General features: G+C 41.7%; 1 protein-coding gene across 2 annotated transcripts in view; it reads right to left on the bottom strand.

The window, feature by feature from the left end:
* The window catches only part of MAP2K5 (mitogen-activated protein kinase kinase 5), a 194,704-nt gene that overhangs the window by 18,983 nt on the left and 156,599 nt on the right, over positions 1-19,122 (bottom strand). For both annotated transcript variants that reach the window (XM_074966609.1, XM_074966610.1), the window contains exon 21: positions 17,762-17,807. In XM_074966609.1, the coding sequence (XP_074822710.1) occupies positions 17,762-17,807 (46 nt within the window). The remainder of the gene's footprint in view (positions 1-17,761; positions 17,808-19,122) is intronic.

The following is a 19,122-nucleotide window of genomic DNA, read 5'->3' as shown; positions in this document are numbered from 1 at the left end:
GTCACATGGCTTTTCAGAAGGTACCTGCAAAATCAGGTGCTTGTGTAACACACATTAACACAGCCTGGCTCTGTGTCACCCTCTAGTGGCAAGGCCACATACAGAAGTTTTGAGTTTGCTACCACCTCCACTGGTAAAGGCTGTTAGATCCTGAGACCCCAGATTCAGTTCCTATGGACAACCCAAACAGGGAAATTGTTCAACTTGGTTGTGACCATGTTCTGCTCTCTCAGCCAGAAGGAGCCTCCAGGAATCCTGATGTCTAACATTCTATTGTTGTATCGCAACAACTGTGTAATTCACTGGCAAAGTGTGTATTTTGTCTTCCTCGATAGGCTGGTCCACACAGATGTTAACAGCATGTTTCCCTCCACCAGTGACTTCTGTGGCTGAAGTGGTATAAAGCTGTAAAAGTCATGGGTTCGAACGCTGCTGATGACCCATGTGGACCATGGAGTATATAAATTAGTGCAAAGACTTTGGAGTAATTGTTGGAATTATTTTATGTTGCAAAAATTTGTACTCAGAAGTGAATTTAGATGTTGTGTTAATATCGAACGTGTATGCCTACCCATATTACAATCACACATTCACTTGCAGTGTAGACATATCCTATAGATCTAGATCAGTAGTTTTCAAACTGCAGGTCGCGATCCAGTACTGGGTCGCGGTGGCTCTGGTCAGCATCGCTGACCGGGCTGTTAAAAGTCCCGTCAGCGGTGCTGTCAGGCTAAGGCAGGATAGTCTCTTCCTGTTCCGACACCGCGCTGCACCCCAGAAGCAGCCAGCAGCAGATCCAGCTCCTAGGTGGGGGGGCCACAGGGCTCCACACGCTGCTCCCGCCCCAAGCACCAGCTCCGTACTCCCATTGGCCAGGAACTGCAGGAGGGCGGGGTGGTGCCTGCAGGCGAGAGCCACGCAGAACAGCTTGCGTGCCTCCACCTAGGAGCTGGACCTGCTGCTGGCTGCTTCTCGGGCGCAGCGCGGTCCGCGATGCCGGGACAGGCAGGAAGCCTGCCTTAACAGCCCCGCTGCGCTGCTGACCAGGAGCTGCCCGAGGTAAGCCCACGCCCCAATCCCCTGCCCTAGCCCTGAGCCCCCTCCAAACCCGGAGCCCCTTCCTGTACCCCAAACCCCTCATCCCCAGCTCCGGTGGGTCGCGGGCATCAACAACTTTCTTCAACTGGGTTGTCAGAAAAAAAAGTTTGAAAACCACTGCTCTAGATGAACCCCAGTTTGTGTAAGCTTCAAAAAGATCAGCACTTGATTTAACAGACATCCCTTTCCAGAAAGGAAACCTCATTCTTTAAAGAATAACATTAGCACTGATGACACAATGTTAGAGCCTCGCTAATGAGCTCCGGTGCCTTTCATCTATAGGTCACCAGTTTGAATCCAGCCAAGTTTAGTACAGATTAAAAGGGTTCCTCTGTAATGGCTGTTTGGTGATTCCTATACGAGATCAGTTTGGTGTGCCCCACTTCTCAGGTCCTACGGCAGAATCTCAGCACCATGCTGTGCGCTAGACTTGGAGCAGGGACTGTGTGTTCACACAGTATTAACACAATGGTGCTCCAATCTCAACTGGGTGCTATAGCAAAAGGCAACGTTAGGTTATGACAAATGTGCGAGAGTTGCCAACACTATAATCGTCACGCACTAATTAAGGGGAATGGGAGAGTTCAAAAATCAGGAGAAAAACACCCCCCCCTCCACCTACCACCAACCAAAAATAATAATCTTTTGCAAAACAAAGAAACAAACAAAACCTAAGACTTCTTGCCCCATAGTACCTGTAGCCTGTGCTGGCTTGGAGAGTAAATAAGGACTTAAATTTTATTTAGAGACTTGTGTGTACAGGGAGAGTTATAAAACGGCACAGATCAGTGGTATTTCCTGGACACATGACAAAGCAGGTACGTGAGCATATCTATAAGCAAAATCAAATGTTAAAGTTTCCATTCTGCTTCTGCATTAGCTTATTTTGAACCGTTAAAAGAACAGCCTCACTGTGAGGATACACTTCCAGGTGTCTGTTAAATGCTGAATTTGTTTGTCGCATGGCCTCCCTAACATACACTGTAATTAAAATGTTGATTACTAAACGGTTTAAATATATGACAGACAATGCAGTTAAAGCCTACAGTTAGGTCAATATGTGATTTAGATTTGCCATTTATAAACCCTCATTTAAATTTTGCATACATTAATCACTACCATACTTCAATGTTCTGATATCCACCTGACTACACTATTCAAATAAAACTTGCTGCCCCAGGGAAATCCTACTTATTCTTAATTGTTTCGAGGCTTTGATGGGCTTTTAATCTAAGATTAATTTATGCAATTTTAAATAACTCTTCTTATGATTAATAAGCTTGAAAATTAAAAAGAGTCTAAAGCAATTATAATGAGCATTTGGTCATAACCTCATTAGGGGAAGGAGTGAAGGATACAGCTCTGAAATTCTTACAAGACTACAATTTAAGGTTACTTTCAGAGAAGTCAAACATAATCCTTGAAATTGCAAAGGCAGATTAGCCTAGGTCAGTGTCAGAACTATGGTCATCTAGATTACCATACTAATGATTTTATCTCAATGGTGACAGATAAGATGTTGAAAAGAGGTACAAAAAATATTGGCAAATGAACGATGCTGCAAAGTGCTTAAGCCCTTGGAGCGGTTTTCCATTATCTGTGTTTAGGTATCACATGGGATTTCAGAAGTGCCCTGGTCATTTTTTGGTATTTGTATCTTTATCTATGAATAAACTTCTTGCAAGGCCGTTTCACTTTTCATATGGTATAATTAAGATGTCACTAATTTTCCGCTGCCCTACTCTTGTCCGGGCTCCAAACTAGAGAGATTGCTCCAGTTTAGAGAGTTCGTCTTTAGACAATGGAACTGCATCAGCACAATGGATGGTCCTAAGAGGGAAAACTTCTTACCTGGTAATTCTGCTTTTCAGAAGATCATCATCATGCAGGACGCTCCTCAGTCTCATGTCTCCAGTGAAAATCGTATGAAAACCTCCCCTGGCTCCTAGCATTTTTGATCCTCATCTACACTGCAAAACCTACCCCATGCGGCAGCAAGTCTCAGAGCCTGGGTCAGCTGACTAGATTCACCCTGCAGGGCTAAAAATAGCAGCACAGATGTTCTCACAGGGGCTGAAGCCTGAGCTCTGAAACCCAGTGATGGGGCTGTGGGGGGGGGGGAGAAGCCCTCAGAGTCTGGCTCCTGCCCGAGTGGGAATGTTCACACTGCTATTTTTAGCCCCGTAGCGTGAACCCCATAAGCCCAAGTCAATTGACCCAACCTCTGAGACTTGCCGCCACATGCTTCTTTTTGGCAGTGTATATGGACCCGAGACAGGATTAGGCCACTGCAGAGGCCTCGGAGATTGAGGCAGGGCTAAAAGCACATTGCTCTCCAGCTGACCTATACCTGCCTCAGAGGGTCAACTACAGTGAGTTAAAGGAGTTTCTTGCATGACTTTCTCAAGACAGAAAATCCAGCAGCAAAATCTGTGTATTGATGGTATCTTTGAAGAATGAGTTCATCCTCCATTTTGATGGGTGAAAATCTGGTTACTTTCACAAAGGAGAAAAACTTTTATAGTAATGTCGATCTTCTGTTATGCTTTTTAATATACATTATTTACACCTGGTTGACACTTTATTTAAGAATGGATTTAGGCAGCCATTTTTGATACTGCAACAGTATAAATTAGAGAGACCCAACGTTTATTTGGCAACCTGCAGACCATGCTTTCCACAGCAATTGCACTTTGATAATTTGTTGAAACATCAACTGCCTTCAGCATCCCCTTTGGTGCTTAACTAACAAGCCAGGTGTTAATTGCAGGTAATGACATTTTTCCAGGGTTTATTGCTTCTTAAAAGACCAATGCAACAGAACTACAAGGAGATTAATATGCCTACTGTTGATCTGAGCCTTTGCAGCCAGTGCCGAGGCTATAAAGAATAGTATATAGGAAAAAGGAGAGTGGCATGTAATCCCATATAAGGCCCTGATTCAGGAAGCATGCATCGTACTTCAAGCATCTGTCTAACCCCAAGGGAACTACTTAGGTAAGTAAAGTTAGGCATGTGCTTTAGTACAGTCTTGAAGAGGGCCTATATTTTTCTACTGATTTCAGTGAACTTTGGATCAGGTCTTAGAAAGAAAGTCAAAGTCTACTGTTAATAGATATATTTTCATGAAAAAGAGAAACACCCATCCCCCCTTTATAATTAGACAGTTTGACTAGATTTAAAAATTCCTTCTGCAGTCTTTGCCATACAAACACTGCAGTAGCAAATGCAACATGAGAATCAGAAAACTGACTGGAAACAAAAGTTAAATTAGTCTTATTTTCATCTTCCACAGTGAGTGTAATGCAAATAGTAGATAAGTCAGGTCAATGAAGTCAGCTTATGTCGACCTAACTCTGTAAGCATGGGTGGTGGGTATCATAGGCAGGGGTAGGCTGTGCCTCCCGAAACAGCCTAGCCCGGCTCAGCCCATGCTCTGTCCCCAGGCCAGGCCCCTTCCTGCGGTTCCCAGCACTCTGCCCTGGCTGGCCTGCTTCCCGCAGGGACTCAGAGCGGCTAACGCTGGGGCTGCACTGCCTGGCACTGGGGCTGCTCTGGGTTCCTGCAGGAGAGGGGGGCAGAAGAGGAGAGGGAGAGAGGGGCAGAACGGGAGGGGCGGGGCCTGGAGCACAAGGGGAGGGGCCAGGGGCTAGCCTCCCCCAACGGCAAGATCACTGGCTGCCCATGTCTGTAAACGTCTATGCTACAGCATTGCTCCCGCAGAGGTAAGTGTTGACCTAATATCTCCACCTCCATGAGAGGCATAGCGTTTAGGTTGATGCAGTTAGGGTGACGCAGTTTAGACCCTGGGTTACTTCTGTCACCTGTCAGCACCATGTACAGCTAGCAGTTCGGAGCCCGGCACTGAGAGCCCAAGTTCTCAGCGCCATGCAGCCGGGCTCCCAGCATGGAGTTCCATGCGGAGCTGACAGCCCAGGCTCTCAGCCCCCGACACTGCCCCACTTAAGTCGGCACAAGCGCTTCTGGTGAGGAAGCGCACTACCGGCAGAAAGACAGTAGTGTGGACATGAAACACCACAGTCATTACTGCAGTGGCTGTAAGTCGACCTAACATAGGTCGACTTAATTGTGTACTTTAGACCAGGCCAAAGTCCTTCCATTCTAATGATATAGAGTAAAATTAATAAGAAGAAAGAATGTTTTTAAAAACAGATTTCAGAGTAGCAGCCTTGTTAGTCTGTATTCGCAAAAAGGAGTACTTGTGGCACCTTAGAGACTAACCAATTTATTTGAGCATAAAAACAGACACACTCTTTAACGTGACACCGTCTCTGTAATGTATATACATATTTGTGAGAGGTATAAAATAATACAAACAAGTATTAAATGACCCAAAGTGAAAACAATGACAAATCATATTCATCTTGTACAATATATGCACAACGTGTAACTCAAATGAATTGAGGTAAAACTGCATATAAATGAGTGTAGTCTTAGAAGACACAGACAGCAATGCTACAAACAAAATATCACCACTAGCTACACAAAATGTAAATTTTCCTTTAAAACCACGCAAGGCCATTGAAATGGCCATTCAGATACTCCTGCGATAACAAATGATCAAGGTCATCAAAACGACTTCCCTTTTCAGCCCTGCACTTTCGCAGCACGCTTTTCAAACGAGGCTGCTTACACAAGAAGAAACTCACTCTTTAAAGTTAGCGGGCCAGATCGTCAGTTGGTGTAAACAGACGTCAGTGGAGCTCTGCTAATTTACAGGAGCCGAGGATTTATCTGCACAGCGCCAATTAAATTGTAAATAGGCAGATGCACATTTATGAGACAATGAACTTTTCCATAGAAGTACTTTGCTATTACTGTCTGGATAAACCTGCACATTCCAGTGCTGAAGCATCTGCCTTCATTGGGAGTTAAAGCAGAGAGTTCCAGAGGAGAGGCACACAGCTTAAAAAATCATGTTTAATTTAAAAATTAGAAACTGGAGCAGGCTGTGAGCACAGAGGTTGATTGAAACAAAATTTAAATTCTGTCAAGCCCATTTAAACACAGGGGCCCTTCATAGACAATTAGCTGCTCCCTGTGAATGCTGAATAAACTCAGGCCTGGTCACTGTTAGAAGAGAGTAGGCCTACTGTGAGGACTGGGAAAAAAATTAACTAAAATCAGACTGTATGAAATATTTAGCCTCTCAGTTTATCACAGGGGTTTGAAAGTGTAAACAAGACAAAAATCGATTCCTCGGTGCCCTCAAATCAATCCCCCAAAATGGTTAGGGCATCTGTTTCTTCTAAATTTTGTTTACTCTGGCAGATTTGCCTTAATTGCAGTTGTTTATCTCCCATTGTCCCCGGGGCCCTAATCTCCCGATTACTAATACTTAACACTCATTTCACATCTAAAGCCACTTCTAATCCTCAACAGGTTTCTGGGGCTCTTAAAATTATTGAAACCGTGGAGACAGGAGACACAGCCTCTTTGTGAAAGGAACATTTTCTTATCTACTACCAGCTGGGTCCAATCATCACCAGGGATGGCTACAACAAAGGTGCTAAAAGGCTCTTTCACAATCACTGCTACTCTACAGGGAATTCAGTGGATAAAAAAGAGCTTTGATGGAAAAAATCTGAACAAGAGGGCTATAACAGTCCAGCCAAATAAAGTTACTGTCATAATCAAATGCTGTCAATCACAATGAAAATCCAATTAAAAATGTTTCAGAGCAGCCCTCTTAAGTAGAAAAATATCCCCTATTTATATGCATTTTTGCACAAATTAAAAAAGTAGTATTAACTGATTTTTTTTTTTTTTCTAAACAACTTCAGACCCTGATCCTGCAACTGGATTTGTGCACAAGAATCTGCTGGCATGCATCCCATTGCAAAATTGGAGTCAAAGCATACAGGTCACCGAAAGTCTTCAGAAAGTCTTCAGAGGCACAGCCCTCTCTTTTGCTTTGTGTATACTGCACTGATAGGCAGCTGTTGTTATTATTTAATATTTACACTGAAGCTGTACCTACGTGCTCCAATCACGATTCAGGCCTCACTGTGGCAAGCACTGCACAGAGATACGAAGATCCACTCTTTTATCCTAAAAAGCTTAAAATCTATGCAGTGACTGAGTCCATTTGCAATTCCATTTTTATTTGGATTAAATAAATTATCAGATTAACAAATCAGTGTTGTGTGCCAGCCCTGCTGTAGGACTGGCAGAAATGACATGATTTTGAACAGACAAGATGGGGGAGGTAATATCTTTTAGCGGACCAACTTCTACTGGTGAGTGAGACAAGCTTTCGAGCTTACAAAGAGACCCGAAGAAGAGACCTGCGTAGCCTGAGAGCTTGTCTCTCTCATCCACAGAAATTGGGCCAATAAGAGATATTACCTCATCACTGTCTCTCTCTAATATCCTGGGACCAACACGGCTCCAAAAACACGGCACACATGATTTTGAACAGACATACAGGAAAGACAAAGCATGGGAAACAACACATATGACTGTTGTTGTAAACCGTGAATTGAAATTCTTCTAAACATAGGGAAAAACAAAAAGTAGTTGACATAAAAAAAACAACAGACCCCACTACAAACAAACAAACCTTTAATGAAGCTGAATTGATAGATTTGCAATTTCAGTACCAAAATATGAGGTTTCAAATAATTTTGATGGGACTGGAAAAACCGCAGAAAAACTTAGTAAGAATTCCAATTAGGTCTGGTCTACTTTGAAAATTTAGATGAACCTAGCCACGTTGCTTAGAGGTCTGAAAAAATTCACACCCCTGAACACCATCGTTAAGATGACATAATCCTGGCTACAGACACAGCTATGTCAATGGAAGAATTCTTCCGCAGACCGAGCTATCGCCACTCAGGGAGGTAGATTACCCACATGGATGGGAAAAACTCTTCCGTCAATGTAGGAAGCATCTATAGCACGGTGCAGCAGCTGAGCTGCTGTAGTGTAGACATAGCTTTATTCTTAAGTTCCTGTACAAGACACTTGCCCCTCAAATTAAACAAACTCTCAAGTCCAATAGATTCTTGGTTGGGAGTTGTCAGATTCATTTTACCAGAAACATTCACGATGTCATTCTTGCTTATTGCCAATTCATTTCTCTTGGTTTCTTAGATTTTTATACACTTTAAAGTCTCATACAAGCTATTTCTTTCCACATTCCATTGAAAAGTACTAGGATATTCTGAAGCTCTAGGGCATGTTAGAAAGAGCAAGTTAGATTCTCACATTTTCTGCAAAAAGTGACTGGTTATACAAACAATGGGACTGTGGAAGCTACCAAACAAATCTAATGCAGTCATTCTAATAATGCTGGCAAGTTAACCTTCCCACAAGCTTAGCTCTTCTAAAATTGCTGGATTCACTGACACTCATGGAATACATTTCTGGATTTTAACAGGTGATTTCTCAAGTGATTAGAAATAAACTATATCCCATGAATAGCGACAGATTTATTTATTTATTTATTTATTGAAGTGGACTAGGGAATTGGTTGGCCTATACAACTACCTGAAATAATACACAGTTCCCCCACTACTATGAGCTACACTGATCAATGAAAATGATGACTAATGTACAATGAATGGTTAAAAAAAAGACACTAAAGACAGAGGATGAAATCCTGAAGTTTTGCCATTGACTTAAGAGCCAGGTTTTCATCCAGAACCTCTTGTCCACAAAAGATGAAGCCTGATAGCTTGAAAGTTTCTCATATTTGTGTCAGCTACAATGCCTGGGTCTGTCTCATTTCCTTAGGAAACCCGAAGACAGACCTATCACATCTTAAATATGCTTAGTGTCTACCAGAGTTTCTCCTTGTCATGGTCTGAACTATGATCATTGTGACAGAGGACAGACTAAATGCTTGCAAACAAAGCCATTCATCAGGAGTTCAAGCATAGACAATTTGACACAGGACAAATCTTCTATGATAGGAGATTCCTGTACTGACTGATTTCCCAGTAAAATAAGTTGTATGTAAGTGGTTAAGAATTGAAAACTCTTGACTCACTGTGATCAGGGAATGGCAGGTAAATTTTATCTATCTATAATATTCTCTTAAAAAGATTTACTAGACATGTTTGTGGAAAACAAAGCTTGTTTCCCAAGGTTAGACAGCCCTCTGTTCTTTCACAAGTGTTAATGTCATAAAAAAAAAATTACAACTGTCTCAAGCGTTCAGTCAATGCTTCCATTGTTGTATTTCTGTGCAATTAAAGAGCTCAAGTAAAATTACTTGCTGGTGGATTCCTGTTTATAAATACACACAATTGGTTCCTGTTTTGGCTTTTACTCAGAGATGTTTTAACAGGAAAGCCATATACGATTATATTATTTCTTCCCTCAATTTTTAAAGTGCAGTTAAAATCTTCACTGTATGTCATATGCAATAGGCAAATTCAGTGAGCAGAAACCAAGTTCAGAATAATATGTTTATTATTATTACTATTTTATATGGTCCATGGTTTATATACTTATATTTTCAATCTACTGTATTTGGGGAAATATAAGCAAAACAGCATCTGTTCCAGAGAGTTCACATTTCGATGACCTTAAGAAAACTTAATAAAATATAGAAACAAATTATCAATCTGAAAATTATTAACTGCACCTAAGGAGACCAGAGAGCCGATTCTGGTTATTACCCTGAAATTGTGATAGAGGGACTGTTTGTTAAACTTAAGACTGTGATAGGAAAAACATGATTTTCAGTAGTTAATATTTTTCTTTATACAAACTATATAATTTACCATTACTCCCCACTAAGCAATAAAGTATCAGCAAAAATAAATAAATAAATAAATAAATAAACAGAAATGATCCTAAAATATATATTGCTTGGACTGTTTTTTTTAAAAAAGCTACAAGTGAGAATTTTAACTAAAAGACCAAAACAAAAATTAACATATTTATGTAAAGTTAATTCAATGTAAAAGTTTAAATTGATTTTGCTGCAACGCTGATCGGTTCCTGGCCAAAAGCTCTGCACCTATCTACCAGACCCTTCTTTGAGAAATCTGAACTCCATCACCATGGATGTGCCCTTTTATGCACCCAAAATAAAATGCAAAGAAATAACTGCTACCTACATGGCTTTTGGTGTCTCAAATCCCATTCTATTCAGTAAAATCACTTACATTAAAAAATAATCACAGGAGGCATAGCATAATTCCATCGTGCGTTAGTCGTAAACCCGACAAGGAAATTCTACAGTTCTGCTTGCACGCTCTGAAAAGTGCATGGAATCTGCAAAACACAAGGCCACCCTTACACCCAAAGAAGAAAAGGGTTTTCAACAATCACTAAGGCAGAATAGGGGATATCATAAAGACAATTTCTGCGCTAGCTTGTTTTCTGAAACTCTCTTTGCCACTGAGCAGCTAGAACAGATAATAACTATTAGTAAATCAAACTCCTGCAATATCCAGCTGTGTCTCACACATTTACATACAGATAGAATGGGTATATGTTTTTAATATGTATGCGATACGTACTTTTACCACAGCTGAAGTGCATGCTACAAAGGAGGAGGAGAATGGGAATGGAATCAGCATGAGATAATAAAGTGGCCTAGATAAAGTATTAGCCAGCGATTGATCTCAAACAGGGGATGCTGCTTCTCTCTGACCTGATTACTTACTATGCATAGATTCCATTAAATAGAGCTTAGAAATGGAAAGCGTCTGAAAAATACCGTAAATGCACAGACAGCATCCTGAGCTAAATCAGTGAGTGAATACATACCCACATGTACAGTACATGTGTGTGGTTCAAACTGTACCTGCATAACCTCATCCAACTATCTTATTAGATAAACATGTACCCATTCCAGGCAGAGTCAGCCTTGAAACCCTGGATATATTTATTTTTTAAATGAAAAAAAGCAAGCAAATCCACCATTTTATTAAAACTAGGCTCTCTTTTTCTCCCTTGCACAGAATAATTGTTTGTTAGGGGTATTCCAATATCTTGTGCAGACTTCTGCTATGTTCAAGCAGCATATTGTGTTTTATTTAATCTGACTCCATGTCTGTATCTGTATATGGACTCACACAACACTCAAAGAAAGAGCATGTTAGAGATAAAAGAACAGCCACAGTAAGAATACCGCTGAGAGTCTCCACTGGTGAATTATGAAGATCATTCTTCTCCTAGGAAGGAAGACTTTTCTCATAGCTCACTAAAATGACTTTTTTTTTCCTCCATGAGAAGTTGGTTAATTTGAAATACTTTAAAATAATTAAATCACTGCATATGTTCCTGTATAAACTGAGAAACTGATGCCATAACCTCAAGGCAAAAAACTGGGTTTTTTTTGGGTGGGTGGGCCAAAGAAAAGGCACACTGACTGAGCTTAACCATAGGTAGGGCCCTACCAAATTCACAGTCCATTTTGGTCAATTTCACAGTCATAGGACTTTAAAAATCATACATTTCATGATTTCAGCTACTTAAATCTGAAATTTCAGGGTGTTGTAATTGTAGGGGTCCTGACCCAAAAAGGAGTTGTTGGGGGGGTAGGGGGACGCAAGGTTACTGTAAGGGGGGTTGCGGTGCAGCTACCCTTAATGCTGCGCTGCTGGTGGTGGCGGTGGCGCTGCCTTCCGAGCTGGGCAGCTGGAGAGCGGCCGCTGCTGGCCGGGAGCCCAGCTCTGAAGGCAGAGCTGATGCCAGCAGCAGCAGCAGCAGTGCAGAAGGAAGGAAGGTTGGCCTGGTACGGTGTTGCCACCCTTACTTCTGCGCTGCTGCCTGCAGAGCTGGGCCTTCAGTCAGCAGCCACCACGCTCCGGCCACCCAGCTCTGAAGGCAGTAGTGCAAAAGTAAGGGTGGCATTGGTATGGTATTGCCATCCTTACTTCTGTGCTGCTATGGCGGGGCGCTGCCCTCAGAGCTGGGCACCCGGCCAACAGCCACTGCTCTCTGGCCACCAGCTCTGAAGGCAGCGCAGAATCAAGGGAGGCAATACTGCAACCCCACAAAAATAACTTTGTGACCCGCCCTGCAACTCCCTTTTGGGTCAGGACCCTAATTTGAGAAACACTGGTCTCCCCTATGAAATCTGTATAGTATAGGATAAAAGCACACAGAAGACCAGATTTCACAGCCTGGGACGCATTTTTCGTAGCTGTGAATTTGGTAGGGCCCTAACCAAAGGGCATTAATTTACGTTAGTTGTTTGTGAGGGAAATTCAGTGTTCGCTATACAAGAACATACGTCGTACTGAAGAGTTTGACTTTGTATAGGAATTTCATGCATCCTCTACGTTGGCTTGACGTTTTCCAAGAAATCTGAAAAATAAAGTGCTCCAGCAACCTGACAAGATAGGTCAAATCCATCCTTGGTGTAACTCCACTGACTTCAACGGAGTTACACTGGGTTGGATCCGGTATACCAGATGTTGTTAGTTGGCTTTTGAAATGCATTTAACAATTGAGGGATCAGAAGAGGATCTCATTTTGCATTCAGCCTTTAATTATATGAAATTGGCTGCAAAATGTTGACATCCAGCACAACTAATGTGTATATAGTACAAAATATCAGCTCATATTTTGCTTGGTGCTATGGATGATTACATGTTACTTCTTTCATCCTGGTGAGTACATTTCACCTCAAAACATTTTGTAGGTTGAAATCCTGGCCCCATTGATGTTAACTGGGTCAAAATTTCACCCATACTCTGTATATCACTTACCCCACCACTGTGGTGTAACACAAAAACTGTATTAACAGTGCAAACCACCACTACAATTTAGGTAAGGAAGTGAAGATTACCAACAGACCCTACAATGGGAATTCAGGGAGGCAGAATAATGGGAATTTGGAGAGGCTATCAGGAACCAACACCTCTTCATCTCTAGTGAAAACTGTCACGGGATATTTAATGAGCATATATTGTCAGAACTTTAGGACTGAGGTTTCATATAAAAAGGGTTCACTTTAAAGTCATAACTGAATTAACCGTAGCTTTATGAACCATGATTATTAAGTACAGTTATGACAGAACTATTTTGTTCTAGTGCTAAACTCATCTTCTCCTAGGAAAGCACCCACTGAACTGCCAGAATTAAGCCACCTATCTGGAGTTCTAGACTATTGGACTGGGTTGGCCCACAACAGAAGGTGAAGCAGCTGCTCTGGTAAGTTCTTGATTGGCACCAAGACATCTCAAGAGGAGCTATGTTAACCACATAGCTTTCCAAACTCCCAAAGCTTAAGTGCATCCGCTCTGTAAATCACAATGCACACAGAACAAGAAAGCAGGAAAGGGAATGGAGTCTTCAGCCTGTTGGTACATTCTTAGGAGATGGCCAATTTACAGGTAGGAAAAAAAGTGCCATTCTCCAATGGAGAACATCCAACAATCTGCAGTCCTAAGAGGAGAACAACGGTAGTATAAAGAGAAAGAAAACAGAACATTGTGTTCAAGAAAAGATCCAAAATTTGAAGGTTGCATTGGTAAAAGATTGCATACATGGTATATAAAGGTGAGAGGGTCCCAGGGGCCAGCCAAATGTCTGCGGGTCTGAGTCAGCTGACATGGGAGAGCAGTGGTGTTTAATTGCAGTGTAGATTTATCCAGTAAGGCATTATTGCTTGGCATGATATCTTTGTGATGGTGGTTCTTTCCTCAGTCTTCTTCTGTCAGCATCAAGGAGTTAAAAGCATGCTGGAGCTGGGGAGCCCTAGTTTACAGTGTTTGATACTACAGTGATGATGTCTATTTATGTACTTAGATAGATAGTAAGTATATTATAGGACACTCTTGATTCCTCTGGCTGATAAGAAACATGATGGGGCAGCCATACAGCACCCCCAACTGGCAGGATCTCTGGTTGCTATGGTGACATGGGTTCCCACATGCAATAATAACTAGTCAACCTGATTTTGAGGATGGACCATGCAAAACAAGGCAGAAGAGACAATTACCAAAAAAAAAAAAAAAAAAAGGTCTCAGTGCCCCTAATAGGAGAAAAATTGAGGAAAAAGCAGAGAGATCATGCAAAATTTCTTCCAGTTGTGTTTGGTAGATGCCATTAAATGGAATTATATGGCTTCTTTTGGGATATCCATGCCAGGGTGATGGAAGGTCCCTAAAAGGGGGTGTCCTGGTGCCTGAACTGTGGCCCTCGCACTGTCCCCTTCCCTGAGACCCCGCCCCCTCCCCTCATCACTCATCCATATGGCTGGTGAAAAGCAATGGGGCCATGGCCCCCTCCGTTTTGGTGCCCGTGGTCCGTGCATTATTTGAGAACTTTCGAGAGTCACTGCTATATATTCAGTTGTGCATAGAGGGAACGCTCTAGTGCACCATTTTGGACTGGCAGAGGCTCTGCCTTGGAGAATTTCTTTGCACATGGATTATGGTTTAAAGAAGCAATCTGACTGAGGACCAGCAGTTCCCAGCCACATGTATAAAACCTTATGATCACAACATCCAGAATTACTTATCACCATGAGCTTGATTTTCAGAAGCAGTTTTTGGTTTGCCCCCATAAATCATTACAGGCACCAGCTGGGCTTTGATGATGCAATCAGTTGGTAGTTAAAAGAAAAGGAGGACTAGTGGCACCTTAGAGACGAACAAATTTATTTGAGCATAAGCTTTCGTGAGCTACAGCTCACTTCATCGGATGCCTTCAGGGATGCATTCGGCCAATGGGGACTGCGGGAAGCGGCATGGGCCGAGGGATATACTGGCCGCTGCTTCCCGCAGCCCCCATTGGCCGGGCACAGTGAACCGCAGCCAGTGGGAGCCGCGATTGGCCGAACCTGCGGACGCGGCAGGTAAACAAACTGGCCCAGCCCGCCAGGGGCTTTCCCTGAACAAGGGGCGTCCCAAGTTTGGGAAACACTGTACTACAGGATTCACAATCAGCTGACCTACCATTTGAACCCAACACTCTTTGGATACATCTACACCATAAATGAAGGTGTGATTATAGCCTGGGTAGTTATACCCATGCTGGCTTTAATTTAGCTGGTGCGGCAGTGAGGACATGGCAGTGTGGGCTAGCCACCCCGGTACAATCCCAGTGGGGATCCTGGGAACATATTTTGATTGCAGACCTGTGCTAGGGTCTGCCAGTGCTACGCACGTAGCTAGATTAAAGGTAGGTAGCCTACCCACGCAGCAATCACACCTTCATCTGCAGTATAGACATATCCTTTTTGTCTACACCAATAGGCTGCAGCATGTTACTCTGCCCCAGAGAGATGTGATTTTTTTTTTGGTGAAACCTTAAAACCCCCCCTGAAAACTGATGCCTTTCTCACAAAGCTACCTTCTCACCAACCCAACACAAGATACTTCACAGTTATGTGGGGAGTTTGTATACTTCAGGACCAGTGGAAAGAGCCATTATGCTGAAGGCAATCTGAAGATTTGGGGTCAAATGCTACTCACTTTATTCAATCAAACAGTCCTAATGACTTCACTTCCTTAATCTTAATGGGATTATTCTCTTGTGTAGGGCAAGAAGGATGTGGTCCTTAATCTCTAAATCTTATGTTATTTTCCCCCATCTCACTCTCTCTCCTCTGTACTCCTACATCTTTCCTACTTCTCTTTTCCCGTCAACAGCCCTCCAAAACTTTGCACTGCGCTAGACTGTCTTTCAGCCCAAAGGCTGGCTGTGACTTGTTCTGGAGAGCGGTCCCTGAGCTGGAGTCAGAGTTTGCTGCAGAACAGCGTGGGGCGGCTCTCAGCCCCGTCAGGCTAGGAATGGGGAATCAAGCTGAGTCACAAATACCATTTTCCATGTGTGTGTGTGGGGGGGGGGGGGGGGAGAGTGTGTGCTGCTCTTTCATTTAACCATCAGGCCAGCTCTGTGTGTAGTGTATTTAACAGCTGTATGTCCATTTCTAATTAAACAGAAAGCACTACGAGGGGGAAACGTTGAGTACTAAAATATTTTTTCTTTAAAATAGTAAGTTATTTTCCCCAATAGCTACTCTTCTAAAATTATTTTAAAAATACCATTTTAAAAGAGGAACAACATACTCCAGGGCATGTAGTTGTAGAGATATATATATGCACTTCCCCAGTACGATAGGCACTCACCCTTTGGCCTCATTTTTATGACTCTACACCCTGGAGTGGTGTTATTGCTTACCAATACATACATATATACTTATGGGTGTACGTGAGATCTGCAGATGTTTTATTTATAAGTGGCAGGCCTTACTGCATCATTGAAACATGCATTTACAAACAGATATAGGTTTTATGAACCCCTATTCCGTTGTTTTAATAGCTAAGCTATCCAGCCATAGCATAATAATGCACAAGGTAAATGTGTCTCCATTTCTAGAACCTGTTCCAAGTTTTCTCAGATGTGACTAACGGCAAGAATTTTCCAACCATCAAAAGTTAATAAAAAAAAAGACAAAATAAGGCTGTCTAAATCCTTGGTAACAAACACATACTGATGCAAAGTGGAGGGGTTTTTGGTGAACTTTAAGGCCCTAATTGAGCAAGGGTGCGCCTAACTTAAGCACGTGAGTAGATCCATTGAAGTTAATATGGTTAAAAATTAGGTACACAGTTAAATGCTTTGTTGAGCAGGGCCTACACTGAGACAAGTCTGAATTCTAAGATATCTGCCTCAAAGGGTAATTTTAGAGGTAAGTCTCTAACTGGAGAACAGCTGCAATGCCCCCAGTTCACAGCATGTAAGTAAGAAAGGAGGTAAGTTACACGTATATTTCGTTATCTTGTTACTGTCGCTTAAAGTTATCCTTAAGTATGCAATGCAAAGAATGAAAAAACATCATCATTTATATAAAACTACAAAGTACATCTGGCAGTGATAAGCAACATAATATCACTTTAAAGACAGGGAATGGTGTGTGAAACATTAGTAGGAGTGGACTATAATTATTGTTTACTAATGCTAGATACTACCATTATTCTAACAGCTTGTGCATTGTCAAATCAACATTCTGCATTAAACAAATGACCACTTGGGAATTGTTTGGGAACAGCTCTCCTATTACTGCTTGACTAAAAAATGCCATTTACAAGCAAAGAAAACTGCCTCTGAGCCGAAAACAAGACACTGGAAGCCTTTCTGAGGAAAGATACGTATGCACTTGATCCTCTACAGCCAATCTAATTTCATTCTAGAATATAAACGAAAACAGTGACAACAGGAATTTCCTGAAGGATTTCATTAACACTGTAATACATTGAACATATCCTCTGTTTTCAATCTTCAGGTTTTGAAAGGTTCTGAGTGGTAAATGATGACAAAGAATGACTGACATTAAATTGTAATCCCTGAACAGGCAAACTGAAAGACCTTTGCATTTAGTTTCAAAACGGTTTGACTGAAATTGATACCTGCATGAAAGTCCCAAGAAAAGATCAGGTGAATTCCTGATTCCATGGGAGTTTTGCCACTGATGTCAATGGAGCCAAGATTCCACCCCCCAAATGCAGTAAACTTGGTAACCTTGGGGTGAAATCCTGGCCCCATGCAAGAGAGTGGCAAAACTCCCATTGACTTCAGTGGAGCCAGGATTTCACTCTTGGTTTCTGTGTGCGCTTTGCAAACGTATTTTTGCTGCACAACGTAGAAACAAAGTTTATATTTAACTTTGCAAGTATTGGTGAGAAAAACATATATACTTCAAGATACATTACGGAGTTCCACTTACCATTAAGTCTTCAGGTGCTGGCCTTTCCTTTGGTTGCTTTCTCATGCTATGTATCATAAAAGTGAAATGGTTATATATAAACAACTATTCATTTATTTCACATGCTTAAATACTGAAGAAGTCTTCCTTTAACACAGGCAGATCGCCTAGAATTTCAATGTACTTCTTAACTTTACCAATTACAAACTGAAGACATGGCTCCTAATAGTGCCCAAAATGTTAATCAATTTCTCTCTTCTTTTTTCAGCTTTTGACTCCATACAGGGTTGCTGCATCCTTAATAAAACTGTTATGTATTCAACTGCTGATGAGAAGATTCTGTAGAATATGACGGATTTTCTACTTGTCTTGTTGTGTGTGTCTGAGCATTTCAAGCCTGAAATGCGATGGGTCACTTTTATCACTTTTAGAAGGTGGTCAGATCTACCACAAACTTCCAAAGAATGTTCTCTTACCATGTCTAGAACCACTTATTTTCTAAATTAATTTGGGGATCCTTGTTACTGGGGATTCCTTTAAAGATAGTGATCAGTATAAACAAATCAACTGAGAAATCATGGTAAATTTTTTCTCATTTTGACATTATGATATAGCTGGACAGACGTAGAATACACACAGGTGGAAAGTTTAATTTTTAACACTAAACAGCTATAGGGTAGCACGCAGTGCCCTGGAGTGTCTCCCTTAATTTTTTCACACTTATTTCCACTGCTCTGCAGGCTGATGGTTCATTACAGAGCATTAAGCGGTTTATAAGATCATGTTTCTCATCCAAATAGTCCTAGTTTTGTGTGCAACAGGTGCAATTAGCTTTTGTAGACGGAGTTTAGCTGCTTGAAGGAGCACTATAACATGGCACTGAGGTGACCATCAGGAGCTGCCTACTGACTAATTGGATTACGTCCAAACAGCCAGAGTTTATGGTGTAACTGGCATAAAGTCAAAGTCTGATGTGCTCTTCTCTTGATGTGCCTAATACTTATCGGAGTTAACTGCTAACATGGTATACAAAGTAATTTTTTTGGACAATAATGCCTCATACTAAAATAAGCTGCATACTGTGCAGGTTAATATTAAACTATATCTAAAAAAAGGTAAATATTCTTGTAGTAAATAGGGGCCATAGTACTATTAATGATTCAAAGGACAATTTGCCTTTCTTATAACCACATGTACCTCAAATAATGCACACATTAGCAAGTAATCCAAGCTGTATGAATAGTGGGTGGGTAACAGTCCTAATCTGATATTCCAAAGTAGCTGTATCTCTTGGGAAAACCAGGCTATTATCCACCATCATTCACGTTTCTTGACATCTGTGGAAATTTTAACACAGGTTAACCCCCCTTCTTTCTCAATAA

The sequence above is a fragment of the Natator depressus genome, chromosome 10 (genome assembly GCF_965152275.1).
Source record: "Natator depressus isolate rNatDep1 chromosome 10, rNatDep2.hap1, whole genome shotgun sequence".
NCBI classification, from domain to species: domain Eukaryota; kingdom Metazoa; phylum Chordata; order Testudines; family Cheloniidae; genus Natator; species Natator depressus.
The sequence above is the reverse complement of the archived record's forward strand: the minus strand, read 5'-3'. Positions and strand labels throughout refer to the sequence as shown.